The 18,703-nt window shown below is 44.8% G+C and overlaps 2 protein-coding genes and 1 long non-coding RNA gene across 5 annotated transcripts in view; 2 read left to right on the forward strand and 1 right to left on the reverse strand.

Moving 5' to 3' along the window:
* Positions 1–763: 763 nt before the first annotated feature.
* Positions 764–18,146, reverse strand: LOC117069814. Its single transcript, XM_033188274.1, has 4 exons — positions 17,999–18,146; positions 17,825–17,898; positions 2,057–2,120; positions 764–1,347 (listed from the first exon to the last, which is right to left on the reverse strand). Exons 1-4 carry the CDS (start codon positions 18,144–18,146, stop codon positions 980–982), a joined length of 654 nt encoding a protein of 217 aa, XP_033044165.1. The 3' UTR covers positions 764–979.
* Positions 7,565–8,775, forward strand: LOC117065110. The gene is made up of 2 exons (XR_004429820.1): positions 7,565–7,724; positions 8,613–8,775. It is a non-coding gene; the product is annotated as an uncharacterized LOC117065110 (long non-coding RNA).
* Positions 17,987–18,703, forward strand: part of TEX36 (testis expressed 36) — a 90,249-nt gene continuing 89,532 nt past the window's right edge. For all 3 annotated transcript variants that reach the window (XM_033179587.1, XM_033179599.1, XM_033179596.1), the window contains exon 1: positions 17,987–18,214. In XM_033179587.1, the coding sequence (XP_033035478.1) occupies positions 18,164–18,214 (51 nt within the window). In that variant the 5' untranslated portion in view covers positions 17,987–18,163. The remainder of the gene's footprint in view (positions 18,215–18,703) is intronic.

Genomic DNA, 18,703 nt, shown 5'->3' on the forward strand with positions numbered 1-18,703 from the left:
AGGCTGTAATTAAGCCATGACAATGATTATTACTTTGGATATAAACACTATCACATTTTCATTGGGTGAGTTCTTTTTAAATTAATGTTGAGTTATGTTCTGTTTATTATCCTGTTTGCTTACGTTTCCTGTCGTTTTCCAGTTGTCTGCTTGAATTCTGTTTTTCAATAGTGATTTAGCAACTGATAATGTATACTGGTTTCAGTTTTGCTTCTAATTTACATTTGTATCTGTTTGGTTGATGTATTTGGCTTAATCATTTTATTTTTATAAGCCGTTGTACAATTTGTTAATTTAGCTAGATGATTGAATTTGTCTTCTAAAGAGAGTTTGTTTTAGAAAATAGTCCCTGAAGTAAATTAGTGTTTGGCATTTCCAACATGTCAAAGGAGCTGGTTTCTTAAAGATAACTAGAAATGTAACTCTGAATTCTCAAAAGTAGTTTTGTAATTTTAAACCTCTGACTATATGAAGCTGTATATTCCAGTAGGTGGTGCAAATCGACTCCATTTCAGATGGAAATGTAATTTAAACTTGTGATGTAACTGTTTTCACTGTAAAAATAATATTTCAACATGTTTCGCAACTGCAAAATTATTTTCCTCTCTTTCTAAAGGAAGCTTGATTTACCCTCTCAATGCTCATTTTTCTTACGGTTTATTCCTCAGGTATCATTCTGATCATTGTTGTTATAGGAGAGATGAGAGGAAATTAGAGGGGCTAGAAGAACCAGGAGACCTGTTAAAAATCATGAATACAAACAGAAGTCATTTGCTTCTGTGCTTTAATTCCATAATAAAATGAGTATAATGTCAGTATCAGTGTTCTAATAGTTTTTATATCCACATGGTGAATTGAATGCCATGTTTTTTCTGTTGTAAAAATTGAGGTTATTTCACTTCTAGGAGTCTGATATCCTCACACAAGCACATAAAATATGTATACAAGGATATTCACTACAGCATATTTTTAACTTTTTTCATTCATCCCAGTCATATATGTGCACAAGAGGCAGCAAAGTAGGATGATTAAGAGCAGGGCCTCTGGGCAGCCTGCCTGAGATGGTGTCCTTATCACATCTCTCTGTTTCCTTTTCTGCAAAATGCAGATCCTCACAGGTACTGCTACTGCATCGTGGCATTGATAGGAGGATCATGTGAGCATATATGTAAGTGTGCAAAGCATGCCTGGCACGTCGGAAGCACTGCGTCAATGTTAACTGTACCTCTAAAGTAAAATAGCACTGAAAGGATTGCAGTGAAAGGCAGCATTCTCTTGCAGTCTTCCTCCAGCCCCCGGTGTCATTTCCTGGTGGTAAGCACTCACAACTCCTCTCCACGGCTACTCCTGAGAGTCACCACCATCACATTAAATACTATTCTTACACAACTATTTTTTAAACTACTTTAACTATTTCAAGTGTTCAATTCACTAACATTAAGTACATCTACAGTGTCATGCAATCATCACCACTATCCATTTCCAGAATGCTTTCATCTTCGTAAACAGAAACTCTGTCCCCATTAACTCCCCATTCCCCTTTCTCCCCAGTGCCTGGTAACCACTGCTGTACTTTTTGTCGCTATAAATTTGCCTGTTTTAGATATCTCATGTAAGTGGAATCATACGATATTTGTCCTTTTGAGACTGGTTTATTTCACTTAGCATAGTGTCCTCAAGGTTCATCCACATTGTACAGAATTTCATTCCTTTCTAAGGTTGAATAATATTCTATTGTTTTTATATGTAACATTTTATTTCTATTCATCTGTCGATGGACATTTAGTTTTCTTCTGCCTGTGGCTACTGTGAACAATACTGCTATGAACACAGGTGCACAAATATCTATTCAAGTACTTGTTTTCAGTTCTGGGCAGCTATTTTTTGATGTATCTGTTCTTACATTATCTTTTTACTTCTAGGCATGGTAAATTAGATAGACAAGGACTTAACCGTAATCAACTCCCTACCTTTCTACATACACTCCCAGTCCTCACTCCCACATAGCTTTGGTTAAAAAAACAGTGTTTTCTCTATTGAATGAAAGTTCTCTTACCTTCCCTGGGATGGAAGAGACGAGGAAGGAGATGGTGTTCCTGGAACCCAGGAAGAACTGGAGCCTGGGAAGAAGCAGAGGGAAGCGGAGATGATGAGCGAGACTGCACCAGATGCCAGAGCCGGAAGGAAGCAGGGAAGAAAGATGCTGGCCTTCCTCTCCTTTCTCTGCTCCATCTCCTATAGCTCAAACCAGCTTGAAAGCCAGAGGCCAAAGGAGCCCAGGCCATGCGTCTGCAGGGCCCAGGAAGATGAGAATGGACCAAGGAAGGAGGCCAAATGGAGCCCATCTGCACCCTTTTCCTCCTGAGCTGCCCTTTCCATTGCCGACTCCCTGCCAGTACCCACGGCCCCTGCTGCCAGCAGGACACCTTCCCTGAGAGCAGCCTCACTGTGCACATGGACCTGGCAGGGAGGCTCACACACACCCATACGCAGAACGAGCACAGAAGCTTCTCCCAAGGCCAAATAGAAATGGCTTTTGGATTACCCACCATTTGGGCAGATTATCTGCACCACTGCTTCTGTCCATTACTGAGGAGAGCCAGGAGGTATCCGGACTGTCCTTGGTGTTCCGGGATGACCTTGTGGAGAGCTGATTACAGTCTGTGTGTGGAAAAAGAAGACGTCTGCCTGCCATTCTTTTCGTTACACTGGTTCAGCGACGTTTGATCTCTGGCCTGTGGCTGGAACCCATATTAAAGAGCCTGTCATTGCTTGTGATTTTTCTTGGAAGACCAGAATTCAGATTGGAGCAAGGCTTTCCATCAGAGCTGTAGAGAGTCCATATTTGCCTTTGAGCCTTCCCGGCTTCAATTTAGTACTTGAGACCCCTTCTCCATAGCACCCCTCCTCACCCTCATCGCAACTACATGCCCCCCGGCTGTGCTCCCCTACCCCCAAGCCGTTAGAAGGACAGCTACCAACACAGCTGTAGGTGTCTGAGCAGAAAAGGAAATGAGAGCAAGAGGCAGCCTCCAAGGTCAGGACCTGCAAGAGTTGGTGGATACGCCAGTGATGGGAATTCAGGGTCTTCCTGGTGGGCTCCTTGGATTTGCACAGAGAACATGTGCCTCTGCCAGAGCCTCCTCTCATATCTCACAGCCCTGACTCCAGGACTCACTTCCAGAGCCTCCAAGCTGTACCGCACCCCTAGCTCTAGTCCTACCTATTTCTGATGTCCTAGGCCCTTTTCTCCTTCTTTCTTCAACCACCACTGCATTCCCACATAGGCATTATTGTTTATAGATGAGAAGCTGATGCATGAAAAGGTTAAGTAACTTGCCCAGTATGGCACGTCTAATAAGCGGCAGTGCTAGGGTGCAAAACCAGGCTGGCTACTGCCAAAGCTTGTGCTCTTACCTGAGGGTAAGTCTGCCTCCAGGGCCATTCCTCCATGGGTTCCCAGCGCTTTGGCTGCTTACTTGCCTTTCTTTCTTTCCTTCTCTCTTTCTTTCTTTCCTTCTTTCTTTTCTTTCTTCTTTCTTTCTTTCTTTCTTTCTTTCTTTCTTTCTTTCTTTCTCCTTCCTTCCTTCCTTCCTTTCTTTCTCTTTCTTCTCTTTCTCTTTCTCTCTGTTTTTCCCTTCCTTCCCTCCCTCCCTCCTTCCCTCCCTTCCTTCCCTCCTCCTTTTTCTTTCCTTCTTTCCTTCCCTTTCTTCCCTCCTATTCCTTCCTTCCCCTTCCTCCCTTCCTCCCTCTCTTCCTCCCTTCCTCCTTTCTTTTCCGAGTCTCATTCTGTTGCCCAGGCTGGAGTGCAGTGGCGTGATCTTGGCTCGCTGCACCTTCCATTTTCCAGGTTCAAATGATTCTTGTGCCTCAGCCTCCCAAATAGCTGGGATTACAGACGTGCACCATTATGCCTGGCTAATTTTTGTATTTTTAGTAGAAACAGAGTTTCGCCATGTTGGCCAGGCTGGTCTTGAGCTTCTGGCCTCATGTGATGTGCCCACCTCAGCGTCCCAAAGTGCTGAGATTACAGGCATAAGTCACTGCACCTGGCCTGCTGTTTACTTTCTAAGTGTTGGGAGATTTTCCTGCTGTCTAAAGAAACAGTGAGGCATTAGCATTCAGGTGAGTTTTGTTTTCAAGTATGACTTACTATTCAATAATAACAAATTATTCTGAATGTACTTTTTAAAAATGGTTTTACTGCACTGGAGATTGGGTTAAAACAGAAGTTAGCAATTTTTTCAGACCAAAGGGTCCAAATACGCTGAAATCCAGAAAACATGGTCGACAAAGTTGCAAGATGAGAATGCTGATTTTTAACAGAAAAATAAACAATTGTATATGAATGATACTGATTTGGGGATGATTAAGGGAATATACTGAATATGGAACTTATCAATTTTATTCTATGAAATTGAATTGGTGGGGTCTTTGCTTTTTGCTTTTTCAAAGTTTTCATAACTTCCTTACCATGCCTGTCACACACTAAAGGGAGAAACTGGGCCCTGTGGGTAACAGAGGAGCTGGTCTGGTCGACAAAAAGGAAACTACACTCAGGACAAGAAGGGGTCGCTTGGTCCTCGAGATGTGCATCTGGTCTGTCTGTGCTGGGTGGAGGGAAAGCCGAAATTATAGGATGAGCGGTGGGGCTGTCGTGAAGGCCCCAGGATTGTCCAAAAGAAATCCTTTCCCAGGAGGAGCAGATGGTACCTTGTGGGTGAGATCAAACCCAAAGTGGGTGGGCTGGGGTTGGAGGGTCCACAGGGACCAGGGAGTTGGAATTCCCCCTCTCCTCTCCCCACCCACAGTGGGGCTCAGCTTCCTACCTGCTCTCCTGGGGACAGCCAATACCAGGAGACCCTGTCTTGCAGAGGCTAAGCGTGGTGGAGGACTGAGACGTGCTCAGCATTGGTGGACAGCAGGGGATGGGTCAGAAACATGGGTTGGGGAGAGGCATGTGGTCCTGGCTTTGGAGGCTTTAGCCTGGACACTGGTAGGAGCCTCTGATCCTGGGAGAGCAGAGCCTGGTTTTTCCTTTCCCTCCACCCTCCAGTGGCCCCATCTCTCTCTTTCCCACTGGAAAGAAACTTGTCCAGTATGGCAAATCTCCATAGCATCCTCTCACACTCAGCCTGGGAGGCCAAGTCTTCTTTATTTCCTAGCTTCTCCTTCAATCTTCATTCCCTCTTAACAGCAAGAAGGAAACTTTATTGGTTCATGTGCAGAAAGGTTCAGGGGTACTGCCGGGTTCAGGTGCAGGTTCAGCTTGAGTTGCCAGGACCCAAGACCCCTCAGCTCCTCCCACAGCCTCCTCCAAGAGTTGGCCTCATTCTTGAGGCATGGGCGTGGGAAGGTGGCAGCAGAAATGCCAGCCCATGTGCTTTTAGATTCAAATCTGTCAGGAAAGATTGAGATTCTCTGCCCAAATAAGAGTCTAGAACGGAGTTTAATTTGCTCTGATTTGGGTCATGTACCCACTGCAGAAGCAAACATTCCTGCCAGGGGAATGGGCTGCTCTGATTGGCTGGCATTGGAGCAAGGGCAGAATCAACTCCACCTAAGCCATATGGAATGACAACGAGGGGAGATGGAGAGGGAGTTATTGCTGGAAAAAGAGGGATGCTGGATGCTGGCAAGGCAAGCCCCAAATGACCTCCATGCTACCAGTTCCTCCTGCCTCCAAGTCCCCCATGAGTGCCCTATAAATTCAGATCTGGCCCCTGTGACCCAACCCTGGTCTGGATCACTTGGCCAGTGTCATTGGGACCTGCCTTAACCCCTTAGGGAGGAATCTGTCAGGCTGTCTATTTGCTGTAAAAATTAGCACTGGATACTAAAGAAATCATGACAAAAGCTTTCAGTAATGGAGAAGATTTATATGACACACACGCACGCACACACACACACACACACACACACACACACAATTTATTTCTTTTGAGTCTGATTCCTGAGGGTGGAAGCTTTGAAAACTGCATGACTATGTTTAGAGGAACCCATGAAGACACTTTAGCTGGTCATGGTCTTCCTGCTTAAAGATCTTATCGGGAATTTTACTGGAACTTGGAGCTTTATTATTACTCATTGTTTGACTGTAAGGCTTCCGTCTTAAGAGTCTGGGGTGAGGCCAAGCATCATGTCTCAGCAGTCTTTAAGCTCTCTATGATTTCACATTCCGTACTGCAAGGCTTATTAAAGTAGATTCCATAGGAGCTGACAGGAGAACTTCTCTGCCTGCCACAGGGTGGAATGACAGTGCTTCTGTGGAAATGTGGATGCATCCCTTGGTCAGGGTTTGAGCCCTTGAATAGGGATCACCTATTATGCACTGTGGTATTTTAAGCACCTGATACAATTTGGAGGATTACCAGTAGAACACTTTTCTGGAACACATGCAAATTTATGATTTGACCGTAAGCCAGTCTGGTCGTCTCTATTCTTTGCAGACCATCACCAGTTCTCTGTGTTTTGTAGCTTAATTCATACATCCTTCTAATTGTCTGAGTCTTGAATTGTGGCAAGACATTGATCATACATTACTTGGTTTGCCATACCTTCTTTTAAAAAAAATCGTTAAAGTTTGTTTCTGACCAGAATACAAATATGTTCCTTATGGAAATTTGGAAATGCTCAATGAAGAAAAAAGAAACAAATAATTCTAAATATTTGTGTAATGTGCAGTTTTCCCATAATATGTGGATATATATTTACAAAAAAGGATTATTCTATTTATGTATTTACTTTTCTTTTTAATTCTGCAGTTTTAGTTACTCAAGGTCAATTGTGGTCCAAAAATAATACAGTATTTTGGCAGAGGGAGAGAGAAAACACATTCATGTAATTTTTACTATAGTATATTGTTATAGTTGCTCCATTTTATTATTAGTTGTTTTCAGTCTCTTACTGTGTCTAATTTATAAGTTAAACTTTATCATATGTATCTATAGAATGTATAGTATGTATGTATAGAAAATAATATAAACGGATGTTCCTCAACTTACAATGGGGCAACATCTAGATAAACTTATTGTAAATTTAACATATCTTAGGTTGAACACCATCGTCAGTCCAGGAGTCTACTGTCTGGGTCTCACTTTTGCACCACTGTAAAGTTGAAAACTCACAAGTGGAATCATTCTATGTTGGGATCGTCTGTACCATCCGCAGTTTTAGGCATCCACTGGGGTCTTGGAGCATCTCTCCCTCAGATAACGGGAGGACTACTATTGATTGTTCCCATTTTTTTCCTTAACAAATGCTGCAATGAGCATACTCAGGGATAAATCTTTGTGCAAATACTTGGGTATTTTCTTGGGGTAAACTCTCAGGAGTAGAATTGCTGGATCATAAGATATGGATATTTGTAAGGCTTTTTTGGAGCCATTGCTACCCAATTACTTTTTGCTGCCAAAGGTAATTACTTAATTCTTGGTCCTGATGCCAGGCCTGGCGGCTCCTGTGAACAGTACCTAAAGTGAGAGCCAACCTCTGTAGGTGAGACTTCCTGCTACAGCAGCGCTTTGTTCTTTACAGACGAACTGGTCTTTCAGGGTCTGTTCCTTCCCACGGCTTCTCATTCAAATGTCTCTTTAAGCTGGGGTGAATGCAATCTCCAATTTGAGACAGTGCCTATTCAAGAAGGCAGTGCGTCTGTCACTCAATTCCTCGGCTTTCGATCTCGTGGGTTTTCTACTGGACAATCCCTGAAGAAGGGCCTGTAGGTAAGGACTTCCCTGCGCGAGAGCAAGACCTTCTCTCCAAAGGCCAGTGTTAGCAAGGGCTCTGCCATTCAGAACTACGTATTCCAACCGCACAGGTTAATTTGTCTAGACAATGGCTTGGTCTCTAGAAATGGCCATAACGATTTTCCTGGGAAGTGAGCTGAGGTGTTTCAGCAAAGCAGCTTTTTAAAACTGAGGGCCAATCATTTATTGTGCCCTTTTCAGATGCCAGCAACAATTGGCCAAAGTAGGAGATGCTTGCTGGAATGTCCCTGGGCCAGCCATGCAAAAGTCATAGCTATTCTGGCCAATGGGAGTGAGTGCTAATTTGCTCTCAGGGCCCTAATTGGCTGATGGTGCAATTACGTGCCTACTATTTTAAGGCTGCGTTTCTAGCCCCAGCCTGGCAGGCTTTCTTGAGACATCTGGCAACAATGATCAGAATGCCTCTTTTTTCAAGGAGGCTCACAATCAATTCATGTATGGACTCACAAGGACAGGCTCATTTAGTAAAGACAACATGTTTCAAAGAAAAGTATATTTTCATTAGCCTCAAAGCAGTAATTATATGTTCAGAGAACACAGTACAAATTTATTTCTAAATATTTGGTGGTGAAAGGTTGGAGGCACTGTGTGTGTGTGTGTGTGTGTGTGTGTGTCCAACATGTTGCATGTGTTTTAAATAAACCCAGCATCTTCCCCTCTAAAAGGAAGCAGGAAATACAATCGTAGACTTTGAAATTTAATTTTTAGCAACAGGATGTGTTTCTAAATACCACTAACATATCAAAAGGAGAATGTGTAGTTAAAAGCTTTAAAATTGTTATCAAAGCAATTGCAAAGCAAATGAGGTACCTTTCTTCTTCTTCTTCTTTTTTTTCCCCTAAGGATGGTGGTGTCTGAACAGTGAAAACCAAATCTCCACTAAGGATCAAAAGCAATGGTGGTGTCTTTTTGTGTGAGATGCAGCTGAACTTGGATGCTCCCCCGATCTGATTCACAGTTTATAATCACAGTTATCACAGAACCATTAAAAGCCTATTAACTTGAATTCCCACAATTCCTTGAGGGCAAGGGCAAAGAGAGAGCAAAATAACTTTGAATATAAATGTAACACAACATTCGAAGGGAGAGAATCTCTTTTAATTATTGCCAGCGAAGGAAGATGTCTTATGGATGCATCTCCCCTAGCAGATGGCTGATGAAAGAATACACATGAAGTCTTAGGACGCTCGGGATGTTATGAAAATGAATTCTCTGCAAAGAGACTGGTAAAGCATAGGGAAGAGTGTGCAGACCTCTTCCTGGGAGGAGGAAGCGTGGAGGACTTGCTAAAATGTGTGACTGCCGGTTGCGTTGGCTAGATGGACACTGTACCGTGGCGAAACAAATCAGCCTGAAAAGAAGCCTCAGCCACATTCGGTGGAAGCCATAGCCCAGTGAATATTTGGGCTATTGTCATGTGAGAAATTTGATTTCATGTTTTTCCACCCTTCAGTGACTTCGCTGACATTTCCCCTAACAATGCTATTATGTGCTGTACCAGTAAGACAGTGTGGTCAATAAGCTGTCTTGTGACTTCAGATAAAATGGAACGTTCCTATCTCACCGCAGAACAATTAGACACATCAAATTACTTTAAAAAAATCATACAGTAGTGAGCTGTGTGCACATCAATGACAGACTCTGTCCCCAAATCTCTGGGCCCGGCACGGTGGCATCAACACCTCCACATTGGGATGCTGGCACAAAATAGTCCCCACAGGTACTTGCACTCCTGGAGGCTGGACTTGACCTTGCCTTGCTGTTTGTAAAGGAATATTGGAATCACCTGGGGAGGGAATGCACACGTACATGCGCACACACACTCTCTCGGTCTCTCTCTCTCTGCTGTCTGAAATAACTAATTCCAATCAATCCACTCTCACCTTAAATGCGTTCTTCCTGCATGAATTACCCACATTCACTGCCCAGCTTGATCTCGTTTCCGCAGTGGATGAAGCAAATGACTCGGTCCAGAGGGAGTGGGTTATTGACTAAGTGCTTAATTAGGCGCATAGCCCTTACGTGGTCGTTCTCGTACAGTCAAAACGACTGGACCGTGGCATGGCAAAACCATGAATCTGGTTTACTCTCATATGCCTGAGCCACGGTTGAATCAATGGGGCAGCAATCTAAATTAAACATTAAGACAGCCACACTGCAACATGTTTATGTAACTCTGCAAAGAAACAGCATGTCTCAGGATCCTCCAGGGGAAAACATTATCCACGTCCCTCCTTGCATATCAGGTACACAGGAAGGTGGGTATGGTACAGTCTAAAAAGGTTTTGAGCTCCTGAGGGAAAACCTAGGTAAACACAATGCACACTCACTCTTTTGGCCCCTGACTTTGGCTTCTGAATCTTTAAAAGTTTAGGAGCACAGTAACCGCTGTCCAATTAGAGGTAGCAGGTTCAGACAAGGCTCCAGTGCTCATCTGCAGGCACCAGGTCAAATGTGCCCAAGGGGCACCAGCAATGCGTCTTCTTCCTTGGAAGAACCGAGGTGGTATTGACGTAGACACAGCCCAGGTGCATCTCCCGGTTCCATAAGGAGATGCTGCTCAAACTTTAATGAGTGCATGAATCACCTGGAGCATCTTGTTAAAGCACAGATTGTGATTCAGTAGGTCTGGCTGGGGCCTGAGAGCCTGCATTTCTAATAGATTCCCAGGTGATATTGATGCTGCTAGTCCCAGGTCCACAACTAGAACAGGGAGGTCCTAGCAGGAGGGTTCCCCTACCTTACAGCCAAAGCAAACATGAGAGGGGTAGGAAAAAAAAAAAGACAGCTGATGTTTTGGTGACAAGATGCACTGAAGCCAGAGGGGAGGCTGATGGCCACAAAGAACCAGCCAGTCATCCCTGGAGTGAAGGGAAGTGTCTACACGGGTTTTGATGGCAGCCCTACCGGCTCTCCATTAGGGTATTGTTTACTTAGCTGAGTGTGCGGAAGGCAACATGGTAAGGCTCAATGTGGCGTACATTTCCCGTTCGCCTTTCCAAGGCACACCCCATTGGCAAAAATGCCCCGGAATGTGAACAAAGAGCAAGATCAAGAAAGGACATATTGTATTGGTGGCCATCCACATGATTAACTGAGTTGATGAACCCTAGATCCCTGTAGAGTTGGAGAAAGTGAAGCCTAAAGCCAGCACTCAGCCCAAGTCTGCCTTTTATGACTTTGTCTTCTTATTATCTTTGTAACAAGGCTCTTTTATGAGCTTGCGATTTCCTGCCAAGTTGATGAAATCTCCATTATGTTTTATAGTACAAAATAAGAGGATAAGAGAGGTTTTTAAAGGCCTGCAGATCTCGTCTTCGTTTAGGAACCCTGCCTGCCCTAATTCTGTCCCTGTGTGGGGTAGAGATCAACTTTCTGTCATGTTCTAAGACACTGTTCATTTTCTCTTCTGCTGAAAAATAGATATTTATTTTGCCATTTTGCTTGACAATTCTAGAGGCTGGCATTTTCCATTTTAGTGCTCTTCATTTTGAACCACACATGTAATTACTGCTGTCTTTTAGTCTGTGTTTTTGGAGGACTAGCCCGTTCAAACCGGGAGGGGACAAAAGCAGCTGTCTTTCCAGGGGGTGAAAACAATAGCATAAAGTCTTCATGTAAACCTCAACAAACACTGAAACACACAAGTGGAAATAGGAATAAAACTCAAAACAAGCGGAGAAACAGAAATCCAACTACATATTTCCACCTTTGTCAGAATTTAGAGAAAGAACAGATACACTCAACACACCTGCTGTATTTTAGCACGAGTCTTAGTTCTAAGGTGCTTTTTCTCAAAAGGCCAAAAGCTCGCAACTGATTTTGTTGCTGTTGCTCACTCCCTGCATTTCTGCCTCCTACTGGCATGGTCAGTTGGTCCAGGTCACAGAGGGCAAGGTGCCTGTCCACATTTCTCGGGCTGCCTGAATGATCTCCCTCTCTGGTCCTTCCTCCAGTCTGGCTCTCACCCATGCCCTTCTTGATGGCATCAAAGCTCCCCTCCGGCCTCTCTCTGGGTTCTTTTTTTTTTTTTTTTTTTTGAGACGGAGTCTAGCTCTGTCACCAGGCTGGAGTGCAGTGGTGTGATCTTGGCTCAGTGCAACCTCCACCTCCCGGGTTCAAGTGATTCTCCTGCCTCAGCCCCACAAGTAACTGGGATTACAGGTGCCTGCCACCAGGCCCAGCTAATTTTGGTATTTTTAGTAGAAACAGTATTTCAACATGTTGGCCAGGAGGGTCTTCATCTCCTGACCTCGTGATCCACCCACCTTGCCTCCCAAAGTGCTGGGATTACAGGTGTGAGCCACCACACCTGGCCTCCTCTTGGCGTCTTGAGTGAGCCAAGCTCCTTCCAACGGTCAGGGCTGCAGCAGTCAGTCCATCTGCCTGGAACACTCTCCATCTTCCTTGGTTTGCTGATGTCATTCTTCATTTCTTCATCGTCTTTCACATTCATTCACTGTCACAGGCTCCTGGAGCACCCTGGACCTCTCACAGCCATAACAATTATTTGTGTAATAATGTCTATCTCCCTTACCTCAGCTTCATGAGGTCAGTGACTGTACTTACTGTGCCTGTCACTGTATCCAGTACAATTTCCTAGGTCACAGTGCTTCTCCGGGTGACCAATTCTCCAAGTTATCAATTAACCAAAAGCTTTTCTAGAAATGATCTGGACAGTTTATAGCAATTCCTGTTTTGGCAAGGCTGTCAAAAATTCAGTCATTACAATGACAATGTCTTGTGAAATTTGAATATGGGGTGTCATGAGCATCAGCAGAGTCAAGAAGTTTTGTAAATGTTACAGTTAGTTTCTACCTTTCAATTTGATAAACGTTCTAACTGGGCCTGGTGGCACATGCCTGTAATCCCAGCACTTTGGGAGGCCAAGGCGGGTGGATCACCTGAGGTCAGGGGTTCAAAACCAGCCTGACTAACATAGTGAAACCCCATCTCTACTAAATACAAATAATAATAATAATAATAATAATAATAGCCGGGGATGATGGCGCATGTCTGTAATCTGAGCGACTTGGGAGGCTGAGATAGGAGAATCGCTTGTACCTGGGAGGCGGAGGTTGCAGTGAGCCGAGATCGCACCATTGCACTCCAGCCTGGGCAACAAGAGTGAAACTCCATCTCAAAAAAAAAAAAAAAGTTCTAGTGGGCCAACTTATCCTTCTTATCTTTCAGCTGGTTTTGTCTTTCTTGTCTTGATCCAGGAATTATTCCCTTGCATAGGAGCGAGAGAGATACAGTTAATTTTCCATATAGTTTGCAACATAGGGTAACAAAAAATGCGCTTTATGTTACAGATGCATGAATACTTTTCAAGATGGCAGCATACAAATGTGCTGTGTATTCATGACAATTTCTACTAGCACCGTATGAATCATATATCATCATAAATAATTGCAGCTGAGTCACTTCAATTTGGTTGTTATTTGCAGAAAGAATCCAGATTCAGCCTTACAAGGTGAACCCAAAATGTGCTTTACAGTTAAGATACCTAAGTATTTCTCAGGTGGTCAACATTTTATGTACAAATGGATTGGCCTTCCCCATATGCATGTTTAATTGTCCAGGATTTGTGGACGTAAACATGAAAATGAATCTTTCATTTGGTAGACAAACTGTAACATGCCTGCATGTGTGGGAGCTGAGTGTTTGTGGGTGGACTTGTGGGTAGGCACGTGCAGACACACACATGAGAACATTCCTGCAAAGTCCCCCTACTTCTACCGCTTCCTCTCCCGCAAAAGACAGCAAATCATTCATTAAAACGAGGAATGGCATGCTGCCCTGGAAATACGTGGAAGACATAGGCGCATTTACCCTGCACTACCTTTAAGAAAAAAGACTTAAAATTCAAAGTACACAAAAATTGTCATGTCGAAAAATATACTGGACAAAACAATTTCCTGTAAATGTTGTAGGTAGTCCAATGAAAATAATTTTTGGTTAATTGATAGTTTTGAGGTACTGGTCATTGAATGTATTGCTAAATTCATGATTTGCTATTTATAAAGAACTGATTTTTGGTGATTGCCTTAGTGCTGTCTAAAAACAGCAGTGACACATGGCAAATGTGCAGTGATATTTGTTGAATAAATGATTGGCTCAGTGTTGTCTTTGCAGACAGTCCCTAGCTGGCGGTTTGGACCACTATGTGCGAGCATGTGGCAGCACCGAACTTGACCCTCAGGCGTTCTTGGCCCTGGTGGTCTGAGTACCCTTAGTGCTACAGGACTTGTTTTCAGAATGGTGGGTCACAAAGTACAGCCCAGTAATTTAAACCTCTGAAAATAATAACAGCCACCATGAGCATCCCTGCTCCAAACTGTGGCTAAGAAATCCTAGCTGAAGAGAAGTAGCAGCATTTCATTTTTTTCTGGCCAGGGGTCTTTGTTCAGTTTTGATTTTCTTGGACAAATTTGTTAGAATTTTGAACAATCATTCAAAAGGAGAAAATTGGAACATACCTTAACCAGCGGTCATATACCTTGTTTAACAGAGCATAGGCGAATAACAGAGGAGAGGCGAAATATATTTGACAATGAAGTTTCAGTTCTAAGAGGTTTTCTGCTCCATCGGTGGAGACAAAGTGAATGCATGTGAAGCACTGACTTGGAAATGGCCACTGTTTTTAGGTTTTAAATGTCGTCATTGTCTTCCTCCCTCCTTTCTGACTTTAGCTTTCATCTTAGGGTCCAGGAGAACCAGAACTTTGCCCTGGCCCACCACCTTCATCTGTGTGGTGTTGGTGGCACATGATGTCCGTCATTTGGCCCCTGGCCTACAAGAGCTCACCTTGTTGAAACGCTAGGCATTTCAGCAGGCCCTATTTTGTGCAGGTTAAGGAAAGGGAATTAAAAGGAATCCTCTTATAAAATCACTGCTCAATAATTTAACAGCATCAAGCAAGTGCATTAAAACAAAACCTGTTTTATGCTGGCACTGAACTTGGCCTCTGTACATCTGGGTTCTGCTGTGGACTCTGCCATATATTAGCTGTGTGACTGTGGGTGAGTCACCTCACTTCATGGAGGCTCAGTTTCCTCGTCTGTAGGTAAGACAGTTACTAACACCTGCTTCAGTTTCAGTCTGCATCCCTGCAGTGAAACCAGTGACACACTCCAAGACAGAAGATACCTTAATGAAGGGTCTCCTCTCACAGATGTGGGCAGGGTTACAGGAACTGACAAGAAATGGTGCGGCTTCCTGGGACCAGCAAGAGCAGGAAGCCTGTCTATCCCTGGGCCAAAGTATTAGGGAGAGGGCACTGTGAACAGGGAGAACTGTGGCTGTGGGGAAGGGGCTGCCCGGCAGGAGCCATGGACATAAGTAGACAAACACAGTTCCTTCCAAATTCTGGTCTGGTAGGGATAGAGCCTGGGGGGCCAATACTTTGAACCTGTGATGTATCAGAATGTGTTATGTACATCTCTTCCCAACTCCATGTTCAGTGATGTCAGTAGCTTGAAATCCACCACGGTGGAAGTATTTATGCACGGAAATTGGCAGATGCCACTACAAATCAGGCTGCTTTTCCTCTGGAGAGCTGGTTGTGAACCACTTATGAGCACACCACTGCCTATCTCCTCCTGCCCTTCTGATTCCCACTGCTATTTCCTATGGGATGAATCCAACCAGAGCCAAAGCATGGGCTGGACGCGGTGGCTCACGCCTGTAATCCCAGCACTTTGGGAGACCGAGGTGGGGGTGGATCAGCTGAGGTCAGGAGTTCGAGACCAGCCTGGCCAACATGGTGAAACCCTGTCTCTACTAAAAATACAAAAATTAGTCAGGTGTGGTTGGTTGGCACCTGTAATCCCAGCCACTTGGGAGACTGAGGCAGGAGAATCACTTGGAGGCAGAGGTTGCAGTGAGCCGAGACCGTGTCACTGCACTCCAGCCTGGGCAACAAGAGTGAAACTCTGTCTCAAAAAATAATAATAATAAATTAAAAAGCAAAAGAACCAAAGCACAGGGGAATAGGGGATACAACCTTTACAGCTTAGACTCCAGGCTGCAGAACAGGGAATGGATGGAGAATGAATGGGAGAGGGGTACACACGAAAGATAACCAGCACATGTCTTAGGGTTGTTGTGAAAGTTGTAGAAAACAATGAATATAAAAGTACTTAGTAAACATTGAAGTGCCTTTCCTGTGTTCTTCCTTAGTTTTGCAAAGCACATTAGAGTTTGCAGAGTATTTGTAAGGTGCTATGTGAGCACAACGCTGGAAAGTAGACAGCACTATGCATCCTCTTCTGCACCCCTCCCCTGCCCCGGCCAGGCTAGTTGGAATGAAGTTAGCCTTATTCTTGTTAGAATTTGGGGAATTAAATGATCAAATTAAAGACAAGAGAACACCCGCTGGAGTGGCAGAGCCTTCGGGCTGTACTTTGATTTTGCTTCTCTGTCTCTTCCATGGTGATTAAACGTTAGGCTGGGCAATCATCCCACCAGGACAAAGCCTACTATGCAGCCCCCTTTACAGTGAGGCCTGACCATGTGGTTGAAGTCCTCGCCCACAAGAGGAAGTGTTGTATGGCAGCTGCCAGGAACCCTCCTTAGGAGGAAGCAGCTGAGTCAATTGGGGTTGGCCCAATATGATCCATGGGGACACGCCCTTTCCCCTCTACTTCCCTTCCTGCATTCTGCTACCTGGAATGCAGATGCCATCTGGGGCCACAAGATGACAGCTGTCCCCTAGGGCTGGTGAGCGGTGGTAGGTGGGAGGGAGCCTCATCTCTGAGAATCCCGAACAGCAGAGCCACTATAGCGAGCCTGGACTACTTCCCTCTGGACTTCTTTTATGCAGAGAGAATAAATGTCTATCGTGTTTAAGCCCCTGTTCGTTCGGGTTTCCTGTCCCAGTCAAATTTGATCGTAATCAATATAGTGTGTCTTGGCAAGGCTCTGAGATGACAGGACTCCCTTGCACTGCTGCTGCTGGGAGTATTTCTTTACACCTGGGCTTTGGAGAGCAGTGGGCAATGCCTGGTAAAGGCGAAACATACTGTGTCTGTTGCACCGGGCTTGTCAACAGGTAGTAGGATTCCTGGAAGGGTTTACTACACACATGACAGATCGCCTGGTGCAGCAGCTTTGCAACACCAAAAGAGGCAGCCCACCATCTTTTCCTCCTCTCCTTACCATGTGGCTTTTGGCGTCACAGTGCAAGAGGACCTATGCATCTCTGGCGTCACATCTAGGGGCCACCTCTGGTCCTTCAGTGCTGGCCGTAGATAAGGTCCTGTATCACTACTACGGCAACTCTCGTTGGAAAACCCAGGGAGGTAACTGGGGGAGGAAAGGATGGAGGACAGAATTTCTGAGTGAGAGAGCAGCTGGACAGGTTGTCCTGTACATGTTTACTCTTGTATTCACATGAAATAGCCAAGAGAATAGGCAAGACACAACATTAAAACAGGAAAAAGAAAGAAAAGCGGAAAACACCTTACTGAGTAGAAGGGAGGCAGGAAGTGTGTCCAGGTCCTGAGAGAAATGCCAGATTTCAGGAGCAGCCTTCGCAGCCCTGGGGAGGCCCGTGGCCCTTGGCAAGGATCATGAGCTCTAGAACTGGCCCATGACCTTGCTGGGACTTGTGGCGTCCCATCCATTGCTCTATGACCCTTGTTTCCTATTTGTAAATGTTGAATGTTGTCATGAAGAAAAAATAAAAACAGGTGAATGTTTAGTTTAACACAGCACTTGGCATATAATAACTATTCATGAGTGTTACTTCCTTGTGGTCTCAATGCTGTGCCAGGCAGGTAAGAGTGGCTGTGAGTGAGTCCTGAGGTTGGGTCTGAGCTGAGACACAGAGGCTGCCACAGAAGGAGATAGCAGGCAGCATGGGTGCTGGGTGCAGCAGTGCCGCTGACGCAGACAAGGCCACCCCCAGCCTGGGACTCAACTTACTTCTCTGAAAACTAACAGGTTGGAGCATACGGTTGCCATGGGGACATCCAACTCAAACATTATTCATTCAAAAATTGAGAGGGTACAAAATGTTTGCCATTACCCCCAAATCATCTTGTCCTCACCTGTCTGAGCTGACCACAGGGCTTCCTCAGCTGGGACCTGGTGGCTCTTTGCCTCTTACCCTGGGGGGTCACAGCTGCAAGAAACCAGTGGCAGGAATCCTCAGAGGGCTTAGAAGACTCCTTCGCCCATTGTGATGGATGAGTTCCCGTTCCATGGCAACAATGGGCACCCACACCTTCCCCTCCTGGTAGAGGCTGAGAAGTAAAGATCAGGAACGAGGAGGAGCAAATTCCCAGACGTGTAGAACTTATGAAGTTTATGAAGCAGCTTCCCAGACACGTAGAGCGTATAGAGAGGTGAGGCAGCCAACCTCAGCCACATTCAGCTTCCTGAAGAGAATGACTAAAGGACGACGCTTCAACCCACCTTCAGACAAGGATGGGAGATGGGTAAGGAAGATGGTGGCCCCTGATGCCTTTCTCATGCTACATGGGTGTAGTCAACGGTCTGAGGAGTTCAGATCCTGCTTCTGCTATTACTGAAGCATGACCTTTGACAAATCACTTCACTTTACTCAACCTCAGTTTCTTCATCTGTGAAATGGGAATCCCCTAACATTCTTGCGAAGATTGAATGAAATAATGCAGGTAAACTGCTCAGCATGCTGGAACCTTGTGAATGTCTCCTAAGCAGTAATTCCCACTCTACTTTTTCTTTCTTCCTTAACATCTATTTTCTTTCTTTTTTTTTTTTTTTGAGACAGAGTCTCGCTCTGTTGCCCAGGCTGGAGTGCAGTGGCCGGATCTCAGCTCACTGCAAGCTCCACCTCCCGGGTTTATGCCATTCTCCTGCCTCAGCCTCCCAAGTAGCTGGGACTACAGGTGCCCGCCAACTCGCCCGGCTAGTTTTCTGTATTTTTTAGTAGAGACGGGGTTTCG

The sequence above is a fragment of the Trachypithecus francoisi genome, unplaced genomic scaffold (genome assembly GCF_009764315.1).
Source record: "Trachypithecus francoisi isolate TF-2019V2 unplaced genomic scaffold, Tfra_2.0 Contig01579, whole genome shotgun sequence".
NCBI lineage: Eukaryota > Metazoa > Chordata > Mammalia > Primates > Cercopithecidae > Trachypithecus > Trachypithecus francoisi.